Below are 19,971 nucleotides of genomic sequence, written 5' to 3' on the forward strand. Positions count from 1 at the left end.
TTCTGCAATAATTTCTCAAAATTAAGTTTCATATGTGGGCATTGTATACTTGGAGAACTATAGACTAAAGTTTAGAATGTACTAGCTCACCTAAGGCTTTAGGTTCCAACAACACAAGGGTCAAAGAAAACCTGAAAATGCTCCAGGTACAAAAACCCAGAAATGCTCAACTAAATAGAACAAAGTTTGGGGCTCATTTTGTAATGTTTTCTTTCAATGCAGGGAAATTACAAGAAAAGTAATAAATGAAAAAAAGTCTGGGAAGGGCAGTAGGCAGTGGTGGGAGAGAGCCGGATGGGGAAACCGGGGTGGGGATGAGCAGAAACAAGGGAGGTAAAAGCTGGGGTTCTCCCTGCTGGAGCTGACTGCTGCATTGGGTGAAGTGAGGTGGGATGTGGGAATCCAGCAGGATTGGATGTTAATGCCCCCAGCTCCAGGAGCAAAGGCCATAGCCTTACACCAAGTGAGGAACCTTTCAGAGAGCCTGAAACTTTGAAGAGCGGGCTGTACCCTCAAGAAGACACTGGGACAAACACTGCCCATGGGTACGAGGAGAATCAAGGACCAAAGAGGCTTTGTGTGTGCATGACCTCTTAATGGGGAGAAAGAAATCACAGTCTTCAAGAATCAAAATCTGTGGCCTTCTCTGGATGAGCTTTTGGGGTGCAAATTTCCACTGGCCGCCACCAACCACCAAACCTTAATCCTAACTATTAAAATAATTCTTAAGCCTGGCTGCACATTACAATCACCTGAGGAGCTTTCTAAAAAAGTACTGATGCCTAGGCCAGCACCACACAACGGAATTAGAATTTCTTGTAGGTGCATCCAGCAACAATATGGTTTAAAATTGTGTTGCACTGTAAATGTTGAAAACAGTAGAATTAGATAAAAGTTTGTCTCCAAAATACTTCATAGTAGAATAAAATGCTAAATCAAGTGAGAAATTCCTACAAGTCAATTTTAAAAGGGCAAACACCCCAAAATGAACAAGTCATTCTTAAACAGGAGTGATTAAGACATGGGTGCCATTTGTACTTTTTCCTCTACTTTGCTTTGGTTTGCGTCTTCCCCTAATTTGCCTGATAATTGTACAAAAACATGCAAGTAAATATGGAATACCTAACTCGAGATGAAGTTAGCAGAAATTAAAAAAAGAAAATATCATTAGGTCCCAAACTATCAAAAGTTATATACAGTGATTGTCCGAAAATAAGGCCTAGTTGACCAATCAGCTCTAATGCATCTTTTGCAGCAAAGTTAAAATAAGACCCAGTCTTATTTTACTATAAGACCGAGTCTTTATAATATAATATAATATAATATAATATAATATAATATAATATAATATAATGTCAGTCTTATATTAATTTTTACTCCAAAAGATGCATTAGAGCTGATTGGCTAGGTCTAATTTTCGGGGAAACAGAGTAATTATAATTATACCAAAAAATTGTATTAAAAATCATCTGGAGAGAGAGATAAATATAGAATTAATGCCATTTAATATAGTTACTGCTATATAAACATATAATAGAAAATAGTTTAATATTTAATGCTACATAAATACCATATAATAGGAAAGAGTTCTGAAACAAAATGGATAGTGCAATGTTTTGACATATATTCAAAGAGATTAAGATAAATATATTTCTGTTCTTGCCCTTATGTAGTTATATCGCCCTAACTTATCTGTATCTCAGTTTCCTAGCCTGTAAAAGAAGACAAGAACATTCACTCCAGGAGTCTCTTATATCAGTGCTTTTCAAACTTGAATGTACATAAAAAAAAAAACCAAAAAAAAAAACCACTAAGGTATCTTCCTAAAATGTAGATTCAAACCCAGTTTTTCTGGGGAAGGGCCTGAAATTCTGCATTTCTAAAAAGTTCTCAGGTCATGCTGATGCTGGCGGTCCATACCCCATTCACGAAGGAGGTGAGCTTACTACGCACGTACAGGCGGACTTTGCAGGTGCATATCATATTAGTTAACATTTCACATAGGAGGAAGTTGGGCTCATTCGGGTTATGTATTTGGCCACCAGCACACATGTTTACCAAATGGAAGTGACATTTGAACTGAGGGCATCGCCTTAAAGCCCAGTGCTTTTAATTTACAGCACACAAAACTCTTTTGGTGATTTCACAGATCAATTTTAAGGTTTTAAGTCTACTTAATGCTTTTACGCAAGTGTTGCCTACTTTGTCTCTTATCATTTGCATTCTTTTTTTGTTGTTGTTTTAGCTTTTTGCTCTTAAAAATCTGAGAACGGACACCGAGATGTTTGACATTGACTCACATTTAGTGAGTTTTCAACATTAAATTTCTCGGTACACACAACTTTTCTCATGAGAGCTATATTGATTTATATTATGAGACTTAGTCAAAGTCCTTTTGCTGCTTTCTCGGTAACAAGAAAATAAGCAAACTATGTTTGGGAATACGTTTTGGTTTCCTAGCACATTTAAATGTTATGAATTTTAAACCAATGCTGAATATACTGATTAAGATATGGCATTTGTAAGATCTTTATCTTTAAACATTTTTTCTGATAATTATCTTTCTATATTAATTTATTATAATAAAAGGAGCCTATCCAGTGCATCTAAGTTTAATAAATGTTTATTATCAAGAGGTGTTTTGTTCACTATGAGTCACTTGAACATAAATCTAATCATGAATTATCCATCCATACAATCATGAAGGAGCTTAAGTTCATTAATTTGTATATTAAGAATGTGGAATCTGCCATCATCAAAATAAAACATCTTAGAGACCTTCTCAAAGTAAAATTTACAAAGCAGTTATTCTTGTTACTGTAAATATGAAGTATAGCATTTATATAAATATGTATACACACACAGATATACATATCTCCATACACACACACACACGCACACACACACACACACACACATACATATATATGGAGAGAGAGAGAATATAGAGTGAGATGGCGGAAGGAAGGAGCGAGAGACTCAATACTTTGACTAGCATATTTTCTTTCATGAGTAAGAAGTTAGAAGTGCAAATCAAGATTAAAAGTTTGTCAAGGAGACATTACGAAGTGTTAGTCCCTTCTATTCCCTGTCTTTTATTGCCAAGTCTCCCTTTTTTACTAGGCACATATATCAGAAGATTCTGACGTTACTAACCATTGTTGGGCCAATGAAACACTGAGTTCTTAAAAAAGGAAAGACTCCCATTTGTTCAATACTGTAACATTTTACAAGCACCTATCCACCAATACTATTCATAAATAAACTGAATTGTTTATATGCATGTATTTGACCCCAGATATTATTAAAATCGTTCTATTCTTAAGATACCGTGTTTCCCTGAAAATAAGACCTACCCAGACCATCAGCTCTAATGCGTCTTTTGGAGCAAAAATTAATATAAGACTCGGTTTTATTTTAATATAATACCGGGTATAAAAATATAACATAATATAATATAACACAACATAATATCATTTAATGTAGGACTGGGTCTTATATAAGACTGGGTCTTACATTAATTTTTGCTCCAAAAGATGCATTAGAACTGATGGTCCAGCTAGGTCTTATTTTCGGGGAAACAGTAGTATAATATGTATATGAGTAGCTTCTTTTAGCAGGGAATTTCAGAGTTAGCAGTTCTTTCATTATTCAGGTTTTAATATTCAAATGCATTATTAAAAATATGAGTTTATAAATAAAAGAGAAGTACACAAAATTGATTAATATATTAGAAACACTGAGACTCCCTCTACTTGTTAACTGCTCCCCATCTCTTTACTTAGCATGTTTCTCCATGTCTATGTTAAACATCACCTGTTCAGAAAAATATTTTCTTACTACCCTACCTGACCGTGCACACTCACTGCCATGAGCAACTCTCATCAATTGTAAGTGTAGCTGTGAGTCCATAGGTATGTCTGTATGTCTATGTGTCTGCAATCCTAGATACAGGAATTGCACAGATGGGATACAGTGCCCAGTACAATAGTGATTTAAAGAATGAGTGATAATGTCAAACCAGAGGGCAAATTTTCTTTGTAAACAAGGTTCTAATATATTCACATAGTTTTGATCACCAATAAATAAAAAATGTACAATTATCCTTTAATCAAGAATAAAGTAAACTAGAGAATTTTCTAACCTGAAACTCCCCTGTTATTTTATATCACACAGATACATTTTCCTGTAAATATGTTTTATTTTTTAATAAGCGCTTAGGAAATACATAATGTTCATAAATGGCAGAGGTAGGATTTGAATCCAGGGACTCTGGCTCAGAATTTATGTGCTTAAATCACTAAAGCATGCTGCCTTTCACATGCAGCATATCTACCACTATATCCAAGCTAAATTCATCACCTTTCAAAATGTACACCTCCTTTATTCTGCAGAATTTTAAGTACAAAGTTCACTTTTGCAAAGGTAACTGTATATAAACATATTTTGTTTTAGAAGCATATCTGCTCCTGTGGACTGAGGGCGCAGTCAGATTAGTGGTTCTCAACTGGGAGTGATTTTGTCCCCAGGGGACATTTGGCACCATACAGAGGAATTTTTGACTATCAAAATGAGGTGTAGAGCACCCTACTGCATCCTACTAAATTAGAGGCAAGAGAAGCTGCTAAATATCCTGCAGTAAACAGTACTACTGCCTTCCCCAACCAAAAAGTATCTGGTCCAAAATATCAATAGTGCCAGTAGTGAGAAACCTTGATTTAGGAAAAAAGGAAAGCAAAAACAAAAACAAATGCAGAGTATGCTCTAAAACTTCAATAAAACCAATCCAAAATTATTTAAGGGAGGAATTTAAAAGAAAAAAATCTATTTTATTATTCGCATGTGTAATACCTGAAAATGGATGAAATGATTTAACTATTTAATTGTCTTGGTGATGGTTTGCAGCAGTAAGACACACACACACACACACACACACACACACACACACACACACACACACACACGCCTCATTGATTTATTGATACTCTGTACTTCCATAATTGCCATCTTTTGTTAAAATTTTAAAATTAAAATCAGTTCCCTTTTGTTACATAAAAGAACATACCAAATAGAACCAAAACTTCAACCCCTTTGATATTTTTTTGGTAATGTGCCTAATTAAAAATAACTAGGCTCTCCAATGCATAATTACAGGAACACCTAATACACTGTATTTCCAGCCAATTTTGTTTCAAACATAAATATGGACAAGAAGTATGAATGATCGACATACAACTCCCTGCAGTATCTGTACTGTTTCTGAATCAAAGCTCTTTCTTGAGTCAGTATTTTTACTACATTTTCCTTGCTGTGCAATCATCTCCCAGTTGGACAATTAATAAGTGCTTTTTCTCCATAGCCCTCGGCATGTAACCTCCCCGCTTTACCCTGTATTTTAGCATGCATTATATACCTTCTTCACTCTGACTGGTTTTGGCAGTGACCCACAATCTAAATCTCTCCATTTGATATAAGTGAAACTATAATTATCTAGGGGTAATTTCAAATTACTACTTCATTCCACTAGCAACTGATGAAGATTAGTGGTCTTGCCTTGCATCTAAGTCAGCGACATAATCATAAGAGAACTCAACAGGCAACATTTGATTCATGTGAACTCAATCGCTTCTGTCAAACACGTTCACTTCAATAAAGAGCAGAAACCTCCAAAATGGGTTTTTGCTAACAATTTTGCACTCAAAAACAAATTGCATATGACTCTTAAAGGAAAAAATAGCATGAATTTCATCAGAAATAATAATAGATAACAAGTAGGAAAACATATTTTATAAGTGGATTTAATACATTATTTGCTTCATTTCAAAGAAATAAATTTGTATACTTAAAGCAGGTTATTACAGAAAATTCAGGCATAAAAGTAAGCTGTAGAAAAATAAATGCACTCTATATTTTAAAGTTAACATAGTAGAAACCATGGTATTTTGTCACATCCTTAAAAACAATTATTATGAGAAAGGTAGTCAACTTCTCTTAAAGGAAGTTAAATGAGGGGGCATGAAGATGATAGATCATGAATTGTTAAAAGACTGGGACTCTTGAATCACTTCTTGGTTGCCTTCTGGGTTGAAGACTTACGTTAACGAGCTGCCCAGCATTCTGAATCCTGAAGGTTTAGTCTCTAAAAGCCTTTGAGTCTACTCCATCAAGCCCTGCATATATGTCAGGTCACATGAGCATGATGTGATAGCAACTACCAGGTCATCTAGTACCAACTTGGAAAATATTAACATATGAAAATCATTACAACAGATTTACTCAACCTTCAGTTTCTTAATATAATTATATCCTTAATTAAGTCTCTACATATCTTGATTATCAAAGAGGAAAAACTAAGGAGATATGAGGTACGATCAAACAATACAGTGAATATTTAAATAAAAAAATTAATACAGTAAAAGACACATTGCCATTGATTCCCCCTCAAAATACTCCCCCTTGCTTTGAACTCACTTATCCCAACATTCTTGCCACTTTCTGAAGCAGTTCTGGAAGTCCTCTTTCATGAGGGTCTTTAGTTGTGCTGTCATGGCTGCCTTGGTGTCCTGAATCAATTCAAAACATTTACCTTTCATGGTCATTTTGATTTTGGGGAAGAGCCAGAAGTCACATGGTGCCAGATTCAGTGATTAAGGTGGATGAAGACACACTATAAAGTTTTTTATTGGACAGAAATTGCCATACCAGATGTAATGTGTGACACAGAGACTTTTCATTGTTATCAAACAATACAGTGAATGCTGTTACTGAGTGACATCCAAGGGAAAGGCAGGGATCTTCAATACGGAATGCAGCAGGTGGAACCTTAGTAACAGTGTGTGACAAGTTTCAACTTATTTGGTGTAATCAGTCAGGTGTGAGCTACGGCTGAGAGAAGCTGTGTTTTAAAGTGTGCGAGAGATCATCCCCCATCATGACAGTGCTCTGGTGCTCTGTGTCACACATCGCTTCTGGTACAGCAAGTTCTGTCCAATAATCACATTACGGTGTGTCCTCATCGACCTTATTCACCAGATCTGGAACCATGCGACTTCTGGCTCTTCCCCAAAGTCAAAATGATTCATTCAGGACATCGAGGCAGCCACGACAGCGCAACTAAAGACCCTCATGAAAGAGGACTTCCAGAACTGCTTCAGGAAGTGGCAAGAACGATGGGATAAGTGTGTTCGAAACGAGGGGGAGTTTTTTTGAGAGGGGTTAATGATAATGTGTCTTTTACTGCATTTTTTTTTCATTTATTTAAACATTCACCATATTGTTTGATCATACCTCATATCTCACTTTTGTGGACTCACTCTGGCCGAGACACATTATCTCCATTCTAAAGTATTAAACATTTTATCTCAGGATAAAGAGAGTACAGAACTATAGCAAAATAATATTGATAAAATATACTGAAAACCTTCTAATTGAGGTAAGTTTTAACTATTTTCTAAATACATGTATCCTCCTAGTACTTAGAAGTTGCAGAAATAAATTTAACTACTTGTGTTGGTGATACAGGGAATCACGGTTTAGTGGGGAAAAAAATACATTTGGGAAGTTCTATGTATTACATCAGCTCTAACACCAAGGCACATCCCTTTACTTATCTGAGTATCTATTTTTACATCTAGATAAATAAATTATTAATTTTTCATAATTTCTTTTGTGTGAAAATAAGACAAAAAGACTAATGCTATGAAATCAAGTAATTTGAGGGCAAAATTTTATCTAACAACCAAAATCTATTACTCTAATGCCTGCATTGACCTTTGCCTTACTGAGGATTTTGAAAACTTAATAGCAACATGAAAAGAAAAAAACTGTGGGATTTCTACAGTTCAGTAGGTTGGAGTCTGAGCTAAATTCCAACCTGATTATTCTCACAGTCAATGCAGATAATTTTGATATCAATCTTATATTATTAAAAAAAAAGAAAAGAAACTGAGAAATTAAATGTAAATATATAATAAGGTTATATTATAAATCATTTCAGTATGTGATATTTACGCTCTACAAAAATCATTAAGGTGGCCTCTATAATGGTTAATATATCATATCCCAATCACATATGATTTTATACCTGGAACTGAAAATTTGGCCTGAGAATCCTAGAACCAAGAAAGGATCAATTTAAAAGGAATTAAACAAACAAACCAACAAAAAATAGATCTCCATGAAAAAAAATTAAATTAGAATAAAAGACATTATTTGTCAATTTTCTGACTGAGGATATTTTATACTGATAAATACAAAGGTAAAATAAATCAATAATTTAAAAACACAATTATTATTTTATGCCTTTGCCCATTCTATTTCCTCTCTTTTGAATTCATTGTCCCTACCACCTGCCTTTTGATTTCTTTATCATTCCTTAAGATAACATACACCACCCCTGCCTTCAAGGAGTATATAGTCTAATGGGAGTGGTAGATTCATTAATCAAATAACAAATAACTGCAAAATCATAACTCTAAATGGTTTTTATGACAGATATGAGTAAATGACAGACAGGCCTGATTTACTTTGGAGAGTCAGGGGCAGCCTCCCTGAGGATGTGTTGTTGGAGCACAGATCTGACTGATTAGTGTGAATTAACCAGGTATAAAGGAGGTAGAAAAATGTTTAAGGCAAGGGAACAGAATCATAGAGAAGAAAGAGTGAAAGTGAGTCATTGCCTTTGAAAGAAAGCCAGTGTGGCTAATGCATAGGACAGGGGAGGAAACATAGTTTAAGCTGTGTCTGGAGAGATAATAGGGGTAAAACCATGTAGGATCTTAAGCTACTATAAAAACTTTATCTTAAAATAATCATTGACGTGTGTGGGCAGGTAGGTGGGGGCTGAGAATATCTGTGTGAAACAACCAGATCTGCAATTTTTTAGAGGTGATACATTCACATGGCTTAAAAATCAAAACTTTATATAAAGTCATCCACTATGTTTGAAAATAAAGTTCTAATAGGATATGATTATAGATTGGAGTAAAAGGAAAAGGAGATGTGGATAATTTTAAAAGATAGGTGGGTAGTGATTTCTATAAACTCTGATGGATTGAAACCAGGTAGTGAGTAGAAAGGAAATGTTAAGAATGCTTCTTAGATTTCTGGTCTATCAAAGATAGTTCCAAAACATTGAGGTTCCCCCCCCCTTAAAAGTTGGGGGATAGCATGTTAAGATGACTTAGAGTTATGGGGGAATTTTATAAGACACACACACACACACACACACACACACACACACACACACTTACTTGCATATACTTATTATGTATAGATACAAATACCTAGGGAATACCTACGATGGCTTTATATTCTCCAAAACAAACCTTCAACATTTATATATTAATCCAATGAGATGAGTTATTTACAGAAGAAACATTTGAAATTCCTTATAGAGGAATTTCATAGCATTTGAACATTGGAAAACAACAAGAAGCACTATTCATACAGACTACACTGTATAGAACACCCTCTGGGGCTGTGTAGTTAGTTCACAGCATTCACAACCCATAGTCTTTGTTCTTACTATTAGTGTGGGGTAATAAATGAATTAATTAAGACAGAGTCCAGTTTCATGAAGCTTTCTACAATGTAGTCTCTGCAACTCACCCTTCTGTCTCTCAGTTTGGTCTCTACTCCTCAATTGTTAAAAGAATGAGAAGAGAAAAATATGCGTTAAATGCCCACACTAAAAAACATTCTGTCAAAACACTACTTCCCCAAGATATTTTCATAATAAGCAGCTGCAGAATACTTTAATCCCAGCAACAACCAAAAATTAACCTCTAAATTGCAGAGGTCTTTTATACCCTCTGCAATATGAATGAAGACAAAATTCCTTGTGTTCTGAACTAAAGTGGCCACATAGTCTCTACATGGATATAAACAAATAATCAAATAGAGCATGTTGCTTTATAATGCTACAAAACAACCTTTTTTTTTTTTTTTTTTTTTTTTAGAAATAGTAAGATCTATACTGGAAATATTCTGGGAAAAGAATGAAATATATTCAATGGACTATATTTAGTTCCCACTTCTGATTCCACAATTACATATATCCTCACCTTACAAAAAGAAGACTACTCAAAAAAAAAAAATGTTAAGGTTAGTTAGAACTTTCCTTTAAATCCAATCCTGAATGAAATCTGATGAATTTCCCTGGCCAAGTTAAAAGCATTTCTGAAACATAATTTTCATTTAATAAAACATGTGTGTGTGTAGAGAATTATAGATTACAAGGACAAACAACCATACACTTAATTTCCATAGACAAAATACATATGAGCTGATGCTGAAAAAAGAAATTTAAATATGGTGCAATATGTTTCCAGAGAGAAATAATTAAGCAAAGTCACTATGATTTGCAGGTAATTTCCCTAGTCTTTGTTTCCCTGGATTTTTAATCAATCTACATTCTGGCCTACACAAACCTGACCAAGTTTGATTCACATTCTATAGTCGATACACCTGAAGCTACCAGGTAGGGTTAAGGGATGCTTCAGCATTTGATTTTCTCCTTAGTTAATACACATTAACTCTCAATACCTATGTAGTATGTTAACATCATGGCAAAAACACATTCGGGCCATAAGGGTGCATGATTTCTTTTTAAGGAAAAACCACTTCTTCCTCATAAGCTGTTCTTCACTTTGACATAAAGTACAATCCTGTTCCAAAAAGCCATTGCTAAATATACAATTTAAAAGGGTAACTCACCACACTGAGGGAAAAATGAGGTATTTTCAAATGAAGAGGGAAGCATGCATGATCAAGTTTCAATTTCAAAGAAAAAACAGAAAAAAAAATCTTCAAGCGCAAATTGCTTTGAAATGACCTTTTTGTATTGGCTCTATTTGCAAGCAGTTATTTTCTTGGGCACTACTTATTACACATTTAAAAATGACCTGTAAATTTTTAAAAGCAAGCATGTAACAGCAATTATATCTAAATAACACAGTAAACTGAGTCCTGCCACCTTGCAAATGTTTTTCTATGGAGTTCATATGGTTGAACTTATTTCTGAAGAATTTTTAATAGGCACTTAAAAGCAAGCCAAAACAAGTCTCGTCTAAGATTTGCATTTGAATTTTATATAGCAAGCAAAGTACTATTTTTCTCTTCATCAAGAGAAAATAGCAGTAGAGTAGCAGATAATTATCATACAAAGAAAGTTACAGACAAGGAAATAATCTCTCGGTTTGAGTTGTTCAAAAATAAAACTTCTGAAAGTAAAAATGCATGTGAAATATTACACTGCAAGACACTCTCTGCGTATTAACTACGTATAGCCACTAAAACATAACATTAAATCTGTCAACGTTGCCAGAAAATTTAAAATTCTGAGAAGAGAGAAATCAAACTTGAAAAGAAAAAAAATCTCCATAAATTAGCAAACTAAAAGGTCACTTGCTCATAATCATTTGAGAAAATACATATACATGATCCAACTGATGCAGACAACACCAGGCAGATACTCAGGCACACCCTTACCTTGACAGGTTCCATTTTTCTCTTCATATCCTGCCTTGCACATGCATTTCCCGATGGGCACCAGCCATTCCCCTTCAGCGCTGCAGTGCATTTTGGGTGGTTCATCTGTCACAGAATGGTTGACACAGGAGCCCGACACTTCAAGTAACTGTGAAGAATCAGCTCCAGTAATTGTGTCAGGGAAGACAGCCAAATGTCGCACCACAGAAGGACATTTTTTATAGTACACACGCACAGAAACCAGAGCAATGCAAGCACCCAGATCTTGAAAGGCAAGATAAAATCCCTTTTTGCTTAGAGGTCCTACGTCTCTGACTTCTGTATTCAGTTTCATGACACGGTCACCAAGATCAAGTTCTGTAAAGCTTTCATCGGCGGCAATGGTATCAATTTTGATGTACTGGTTTTCCTTGATATTTCTCCCATTCTCATCATCGGACTCAAAGTAGTACATGTTAAAAGTTTCCTTACAGGTCCCAAGTCCTCCAGGAAGACTGTTGCAGTCCCGCAGAGTAAACTTAAGTTCTATGAAGATTCTGGAAGCACCTTCATTGGAGATCCAACTGGTCAGAAGCCAGTTATTCTGATTCTGTTCCATAACTTTGCATACTTGGTATGTGTGGATAGGGGCATAATTTTCATCGACTTCACCAATCTCTTCCCACTGTATAATATAAAATAGAAAAAAATATATCTTTTATAATTAGAAAATAACCAGAAAAAATAGTCAAGGAAAATTAATCCAGATGCAGAAATTTCTGTACCCTTGACATATAGTATTGGGAGAAAGAGCTATACAGCAAGGTTATAATTATATATAATTATATAACCTATGTAATTTATATAGGTTCCCAAACATTATGTGGGCAAATAAGAAATCTAAGCCAATCTCTTTCCCAGTAAAATATTCCACTTTTGAGAATCTCAATGAACCATTACCACTATTTGAACAGAACCAAATTTTTTCTTCATAAGGATGTTATTATAACTTAAGAAATTTCTTAAACCTGTATAGAATTGTGTATACAAAACTACATATAATTTTGTTTTAAGTCTTTAAAAATGGCTGTGAAACAAATCCAGCAATCAAATCATACTGACTTTTAATAAACCAAGAATGTGATTTCAGACATTAATATAGATAATAAACTTCATAGAACCACATTTCTTTACATATAAAATTAATCATTATTTCTTGATTCTGTTCAATTGGCAAAAATATGAAAAATGTGAAGTCACAGAAGATATATATAAATCATATACCTCAGACCCTGCCGAAAATTCTAGCAGCCATTGCACAGATATAAATAAAAGGTTGTAATGAGAGAGAACTGCTGAGTTTCTTAAATTCATAAGAGAAAGACATCAAAATTTATTTTCCCTAACACGTTTCACATTATTTTGTTATGGGAAGCCTTAGTTCTTTCATCTAAGCTCACTTTTGTACTCTCTCAAAATGTATATAAACTCTACTTAGCTTCTGATTTTCTAAACCCACCTTCTATTTTAGCACTCTATTATTATTGAACTGCTTACATTTCCTTCCTGAAGTGATCCAGGTATCAATCTCTTTATTATAAAAGGTTACTGAATGTCATGATTAATTTTATGCAAAAGAGCACCTCAACTAACCGAATGAAAACAATAAAAAGATCAACTTAACTGCAATAAAATTAAATATATATTCTTTGAATTAGTAAAATGGAAAATAGCATCCAAAAAGCTCTTCTATGAAAAACAAAAATCAAAATGCTATATTTTCTGTTTTAGGTTTAATTTTATAATAGTCTTCTAATACAAAACACAAACAGATTTTAAACCCTTGGCCTTAAATTATTTATAGAAGTCTTATTTCTGCATCATATATTCTAATAGGACTCTGGTAGCAAGTAAAATGAATTGGGCAAGTAAAAAGAATTGAAATAGCAGCATCTTCCAAGATTTTAAGGAAAGCAATTCAGTCTCTGTCTGTACAAAGTCCGAGATATCACAAATATTATTAAAAATGCAAGCTAAGCAGCACTTGACAAGACAGCTTAATAGTTGCTGCTTCAGGTGATAATTTCAAAGTATATGTGTAAGCATCTTGCTTCTCTGAATATTCTCAATTAAGAAGAGAAAAACTGTAATTTTCTTTGATGTTAGAATTTATCATAGTGGGGTTGTATTTGTTTTCTTTCACAAGTGTCCGAAATATAAATGAAGACTTACATTTTTTATTCCTAATGAATGAATAGAAATACTTTAATTTAAATAATTATTGCCATAAGTCATTCCAAGAATCAAATAGGTAATATCTACACATTTTCCATAAATATCCGCTCTTATTTAGACAAATATGCTAAGAAATGGACAAAATATTTCATTTATTTTAGATGGGCTGAAATAAAACATTGAGTTCTTCCAAGTTTTCTTCCCTTTTAATACAAAAAGGACCCTTTGCTATCCTCAGCAAAAAGTTTACCTATGAAGAAGATATAAGAGGAGAAAGTAACACTCATCAAGAATGTACGAGTGTAGCAGGTATATTCCTAGACACGTTTGCAAATGTCATATCAAGGGGATGACAGTAACATAATGAACGGCACAGATAGAAAACACAATACTCTCGGTTCAATTTTGTAGCATTTCCTAAAATCCATGGTTTAATAAAAGTATTTGCTGATCCTTTGATTACTACAAGTGAGGTGCCCGGGCATTTTGGAGGTGTGGTCATTGAATGGAATAGGGGGCTGCAGCTCTGTTCTTCAGGTCCAGCCACTCCAAAAGGCCCCGCCTCGGAGCCCAGGTTTCTCTGTATTTGTTTCCTCATTATTATTGTTATTCCTATTTCTTTGCTTTCAGATTTAAGACTGGTTACACAGTCAGTTTGGGCTAGCTTGATTTCTCTTACAGATGCTTAGGCTTACTCCTTTTCCCACTGGGCACTGAAAAGTCCAAATCATTTGCATTCTAATCCCATGTCTGGTTAGGCATCACAAGTCAGCCACATTTATCAGAGACGTGAAAATGAAAAAGAACTTATTTTCATATCCATATGTGTACCATAGAGTTACCAACTTTCCCCCCACCCCAAGCCACTGAGAACTGTTTTCTTCCTGCCTGTCTTTCACTGTCCTATTAAGTTTTCACCCCAAGCTCCTATTGTCTCATAGTTTGTCAGCATCACTCTCATTTCTAATATCCTCGCCTATACATCACTTCTTTTGCCTTCACTTCTTAAAAATACTGATTCAGAACATACTGCTTATGCCTAGACTAGAATCTCCCCTTATGTTACATCCCCAAATACACAAAGAATCATTAACTGAGCACAGTCCATGTTGACCTTACAAGTTATCAGGGGTGCCTATTATCTAATTCTGTTTTCTCTATTGTGTTTCTATGTATCTTGTTTCTACACAGAGATTAACATATTGAAGTTAAAGAACAGTGGTAAGAAACTTTGTAGTAGAGGCCTGAATAGAAATACTTCATTGGTCTTGTACAGAGGAACTAAAGCACTACTTTTAGTACCAGCTCATATAGTATCTAGATGTATAAACGGAGACCCAACCACTGGCACACTGGCTACATAATCTGGAGTGAAAGCTAAATCTCTCCATCCCATCATCTAATATCTAATATAAAACATCAGAAGGGGCCTTAAAAGACCTGGTTCTACTATTCATTTTTGAAATGAGGAAACTGAAGATAAGACAAAGGAAAGAATTTTCTCAAGCTCATATAGGGCCAGCCTGACCATCTGAGCAGCCCTTCTGACTTCTGGTCAGCACATTTCTGTCCCTGATGTGTGGATTTGTGTGTAGGATTCCTTGATTCACTGCACTGATTGCTATCCCACTCTGTCGAAACTAAATTCACATTTTTTTTTCAGACATCATGTAACCATAAATGATTCTCCCTCCCTCCATCCCTCCCTTTCTATCTATCTATCTATCTATCTATCTATCTATCTATCTATCTATCTATCTATGATTTCTTCCTCTATATATCCTATACTCTGAAACACAGATATGAGGGTAAAGAAATGATTGTATTTTTCTCCACTGTATTTCCAAGTCTGATACCACAAGAAACAAAGTAGAGCACTCAGTAAATATTTATACTGAATTAATTCATATCAAGCATATACACAACCCTCCTCACCACAGATGTACTAATTTGAAGTTTGAAATAATTCAAACATGATAAATAAATGATATGATTTGTCTTTTTTAAATTTAACCAAAATAAATTTTGTTCTCTGCAATTGTTTGAATTTTATAAATACATATCAAAAGGAAAGTTATAAATTAGTATTTTTTTAAATTATTCTTCAGTGTATAGCACTAAGCATTTAAGATATTTTCTGATTCCAAAAATCCATATGATTATTTTGAATGTAGTTTTACATATTAACCTATGGAACTATTTTTCATTAGCATTACATTTTAATAATGATATCTTACAGCTTAGTTTAGATATATAATATTCTGAGCATGATATGTTTTAAAATATTATTTTTATTGTTCACTTACTAGCCTTCTTCACTATTCTCTACAAATTAAAAGCCCAGGATATAGCATATCAGTTAGTGGCAGTATACCATATTTCCTATTTGAATCAAATAATATTAAAACTACCTTAGTAATTTTCTTTGAGAAGAGTGATGTTAAAATATGGCTAGGAATCAACAGCTTCCAGCTTTACTCTGACATGCCCACGCATACCTTTATAGGAAGACTTTGTTTACCACATAAATTCTTCTTTGAATATAGGACTAACTGTCCATTATCCTTTAATAACACAATATGTTGTATAATTCCTTTTGAATTGCTCCCCCGAAAAATGAATTCTAGACTTCCCATTTTATTCCAAGTATTGTTAGATATCACTTATTTTGGTATTCAGAGTGTGTGAGAGTGTGTGTGTGTGTGTGTGTGTACACACGCGAGTATTTGTGTAGTATGTTTACTAACTTCACTGAAGATATCCTGATCTCATATTATTAATTAACTGCTGTTGTTAAAAGAGAAGTATCTATCCATAATCTTAGCAAGTGTCTGGGATAGTTTGACTATGTGCTCAAATTTGGGAGTCAGGCTCTTTCCTCATTTTACCAGTGAGCAACACATTCCAATTGCTACATCATAATATGTTTACCTAAAGTCTAGAAATGCTGGAAGTTCCCTGTCATTGCAAAACTCAGATGAAATACAATATAAAAAAAATCAGAAACTTCAACACACCAAAGATCTTTTGTTTTTTCTTATTACTGTCTAATTTATTATAGCAATTTAACTTTTTAATATCAGATTTTCAGTTCATCATTTCATGAATTTTTCCCTGTTTCGCATTACTGATTAAAATTAGGTAAAATATACTCAAGTAAGAACCTAAATGAATTGCTTATTTTATTATTTTCCTTAAATAAATGATTACTAATATTCTTCCCCATAACATTTTATAAGACTTACTATGTTTACAAAAAATCATGTTTTCCTCCCTGTTGAATGTACAGTTGAGCTCATCGGTCTATGTGTGCGTGCAGAAGTCTACCAGACCTAATATATTCAGTCCAGGACATTTCTTCTGAGAGAATCTGGTCCAAAAATTCCTCAAGAGTAAGTGACTTAGGAGCATGACTAATTGCAGGAAAGGTAAGGAATCCTATTATTATTGGGACAGGTCTTTTTCAGTTTTTGTTTTTGTTTTCCTGTCTGTGTTATTACCTTTGACGTGTTGCTGTCCACTAGAAGCCATTCCTCATTAGAGAGAAATACTTTGTTATTAAGAACAGTGCATGTTGGGTACAAGTATGAGTCCGTAGTCTACCTGCCTATCCAGTGGATGCCCAAATGCTTAAAAAATGAGGTTCAAATAGAAGAGCAAACTTCATCTTAGATCATAATGCTTTGAAAGACATTTGTTGTAATTCAAAGTTGATCCTGCAATGTGTGAAAACCTCAAAGGAAATATAGTACAGTGAAAATAGTTAGAGCTACAGATAATCAACCCACATCTGAGAATTAATTTTCTCATTACACACTATGTGCATGACATAATCATGCAGAGCACGATCATAACATTTTGCAGATGAGTAAACTGAGACCCAGAGCTACTGACACACTAATTAGTGCCAAACCAATGTCTATCTTCAGAACTCTCTGACATTTAACAATGTTTTCTCCTTCTGGAGGGTTAAAATTATTCTGCATAAAACACCGTGGTAAATGAGGTGATTTTAACCAACATAAGAGAAAAAACTTTTGATAAAGTAGGTATTTATGTTTTCAAAAAATAATATTGCGGGCCTTTATTTTTTTAGAATTATCAGAGCCCATCTTTCCTTAATAAGTTTCCTGACTTTTGGATCAAGACCACACACACTGTCCATTGAGCAACAGGAGCACCTCAGTTTTTATGCACAACCACAAGGACAACATGGTTTTAAAAGAATAAAATATGTAGTATAGACTTTCTGTTTAAGAAATACAGTATCTCTAATTTAATCTATCGTTCTTCATTAAAATGAATATGACAAAATGTATCAACTTTCAGCAAAAATCACTCAAATCAACAATCTTGTTACGTTTCCTCAATAATATATTAGTGGGAAAAAAACTGTATTAAGTAGGAGTTAGAGTTGTTTAAAACATCTTTAAAATTCAGTAAGTATGATGTAGCAATATTGTTAGAAGTGAGTCAATTAATTTTCTGTGTATAAAATAAAGCTGAAGGTGATTCCTTTACAGCCCGTAGAATAACACAAATATTTATGGACTCAAATTCAACTCATGAAACAAAATCACTTGAGAAAACAGAGATTAAAACTTTCAAGTTTATATGTTTTCACAGGGATTAAATCCATAGACAATTGAGCATCTGTATACAACTCTACATATGACTGACAAAGAAGGTATTTTTTTCTCCTGGAAAAAACAATTGATTGTTTGTTTTTGATTTTTCTTTTAAAACTTTATACAATGCAAAAGAAACAAATTGGAGATGGGAAAAATCAAAAGCACCAGAGCAGATAAAATATGCACAAGGTGAGAAGTTTATGATTTAAGCAAAAAAGGTATTTCTTAGTAAAATGCTATGATGAACAGAAGCTAAAAGAAACGTACATATCATGATTGCTTATGTATTTGTTATTCCACTTTTAAGAAAATCTATATTAAATAGTTTCACATTATATAAAATGATACATCATGGATACTTCAAACTTTCAAAATCTGGGTTTTTTTCTTTCAAAAATTTACCTAGGAAAACAAATTTAAAATTATCAAGTGGTCAATCATACTCTTAAAAGGTAGAATGACTAAGGGGGTATGTATACCTGAAATTAAATTAATAAACTAAACAAAACTCTTAAATGATCTCCTTAGAACTTTACCAAAAGCAATTCCATTAAATATGGTACATGTTATCTAATTTGTCAATGCTTTTTATGCTATGAATTATAGTTTTTAAAAAGCAGCTAAAAACAAATAGATTTATAAATTACTGATCTAGTTTAGTTCCATTATTATTACACTATATATTCCATCATTGTTATATTCCATGCTTAAGCTGTAATAGCTTACCACTGTATATTTCATCACATAATACCAAGAGATCATTAGTCCATTTGATAATATGTAAAACTGTAGTAATATAATCATTTATGTACTATTAACAAAAGTTTACATAGTCTGAGTTTGTCTTTCTAAGATTATTTGATCTCAATTATATATTTACTTAAGCAGAAGTACACATTTACCATGAATGAGTTTAAGATTCACACCAGAAGTCATATGTTTTTCCTGTTTCAGGATTTCACAGTGAACAAAAACAGATACACACTCTATGAAGAATTCCTTCATGACAGTCATTGTGAGATGTTAGAGATGGTTCTCCCAGTGTTATTTAAATGCATACATTCTCAATGACACTAAAAATTCTGGAGTGACATTACTATTCTCTTTAATATAAATACTGTCCTATTATGGACCGCTATAAATTCTGTGGGAAAGCTTTCTTTGCAAAACTGTATGAAAGTTTTGGTTTCAATTGGGATTCAATTTAATGAAAATAAAGTAGATTAACTTCTGGTGTGCTTAATGTTTCAGGGAAAATAGATACTCTACCCTTGATATTCTGGTAAAAACAACAACAAAAAATTAGTAACTCATTTTCAAGTCGGGATTATTTATCCAGCCTATAACACATGCCAGAAAATATATTTACTGTACTCTTTGGTCTTTATGCTGCCCTCCTATTTTTCAATAGATCATATTATACTTCTGGTGTAAGCTTAAACAACAGTACCTATAAATCAATTCAACTCACATTAATCATGTTGTAATCAGTGGCTATTCAACATGAATTTCCATCTCATTTTTTGTTGAGAAATAGCTACATTAGGGCTTTGAGCTTACTCATGTTCCAGTGATTATATTGCCATAACATAGATTAAAGTGCACTGCATCCACTTGCCATAGCCATATTAATGAA

General features: G+C 33.7%; 1 protein-coding gene across 8 annotated transcripts in view; it reads right to left on the minus strand.

Moving 5' to 3' along the window:
- The window catches only part of EPHA5 (EPH receptor A5), a 339,363-nt gene that overhangs the window by 258,462 nt on the left and 60,930 nt on the right, over positions 1-19,971 (minus strand). For all 8 annotated transcript variants that reach the window (XM_033106462.1, XM_033106465.1, XM_033106466.1 and 5 more), the window contains exon 3: positions 11,491-12,154. In XM_033106462.1, the coding sequence (XP_032962353.1) occupies positions 11,491-12,154 (664 nt within the window). The remainder of the gene's footprint in view (positions 1-11,490; positions 12,155-19,971) is intronic.

This window comes from Rhinolophus ferrumequinum, chromosome 5 (genome assembly GCF_004115265.2).
Source record: "Rhinolophus ferrumequinum isolate MPI-CBG mRhiFer1 chromosome 5, mRhiFer1_v1.p, whole genome shotgun sequence".
NCBI classification, from domain to species: Eukaryota; Metazoa; Chordata; class Mammalia; order Chiroptera; family Rhinolophidae; genus Rhinolophus; species Rhinolophus ferrumequinum.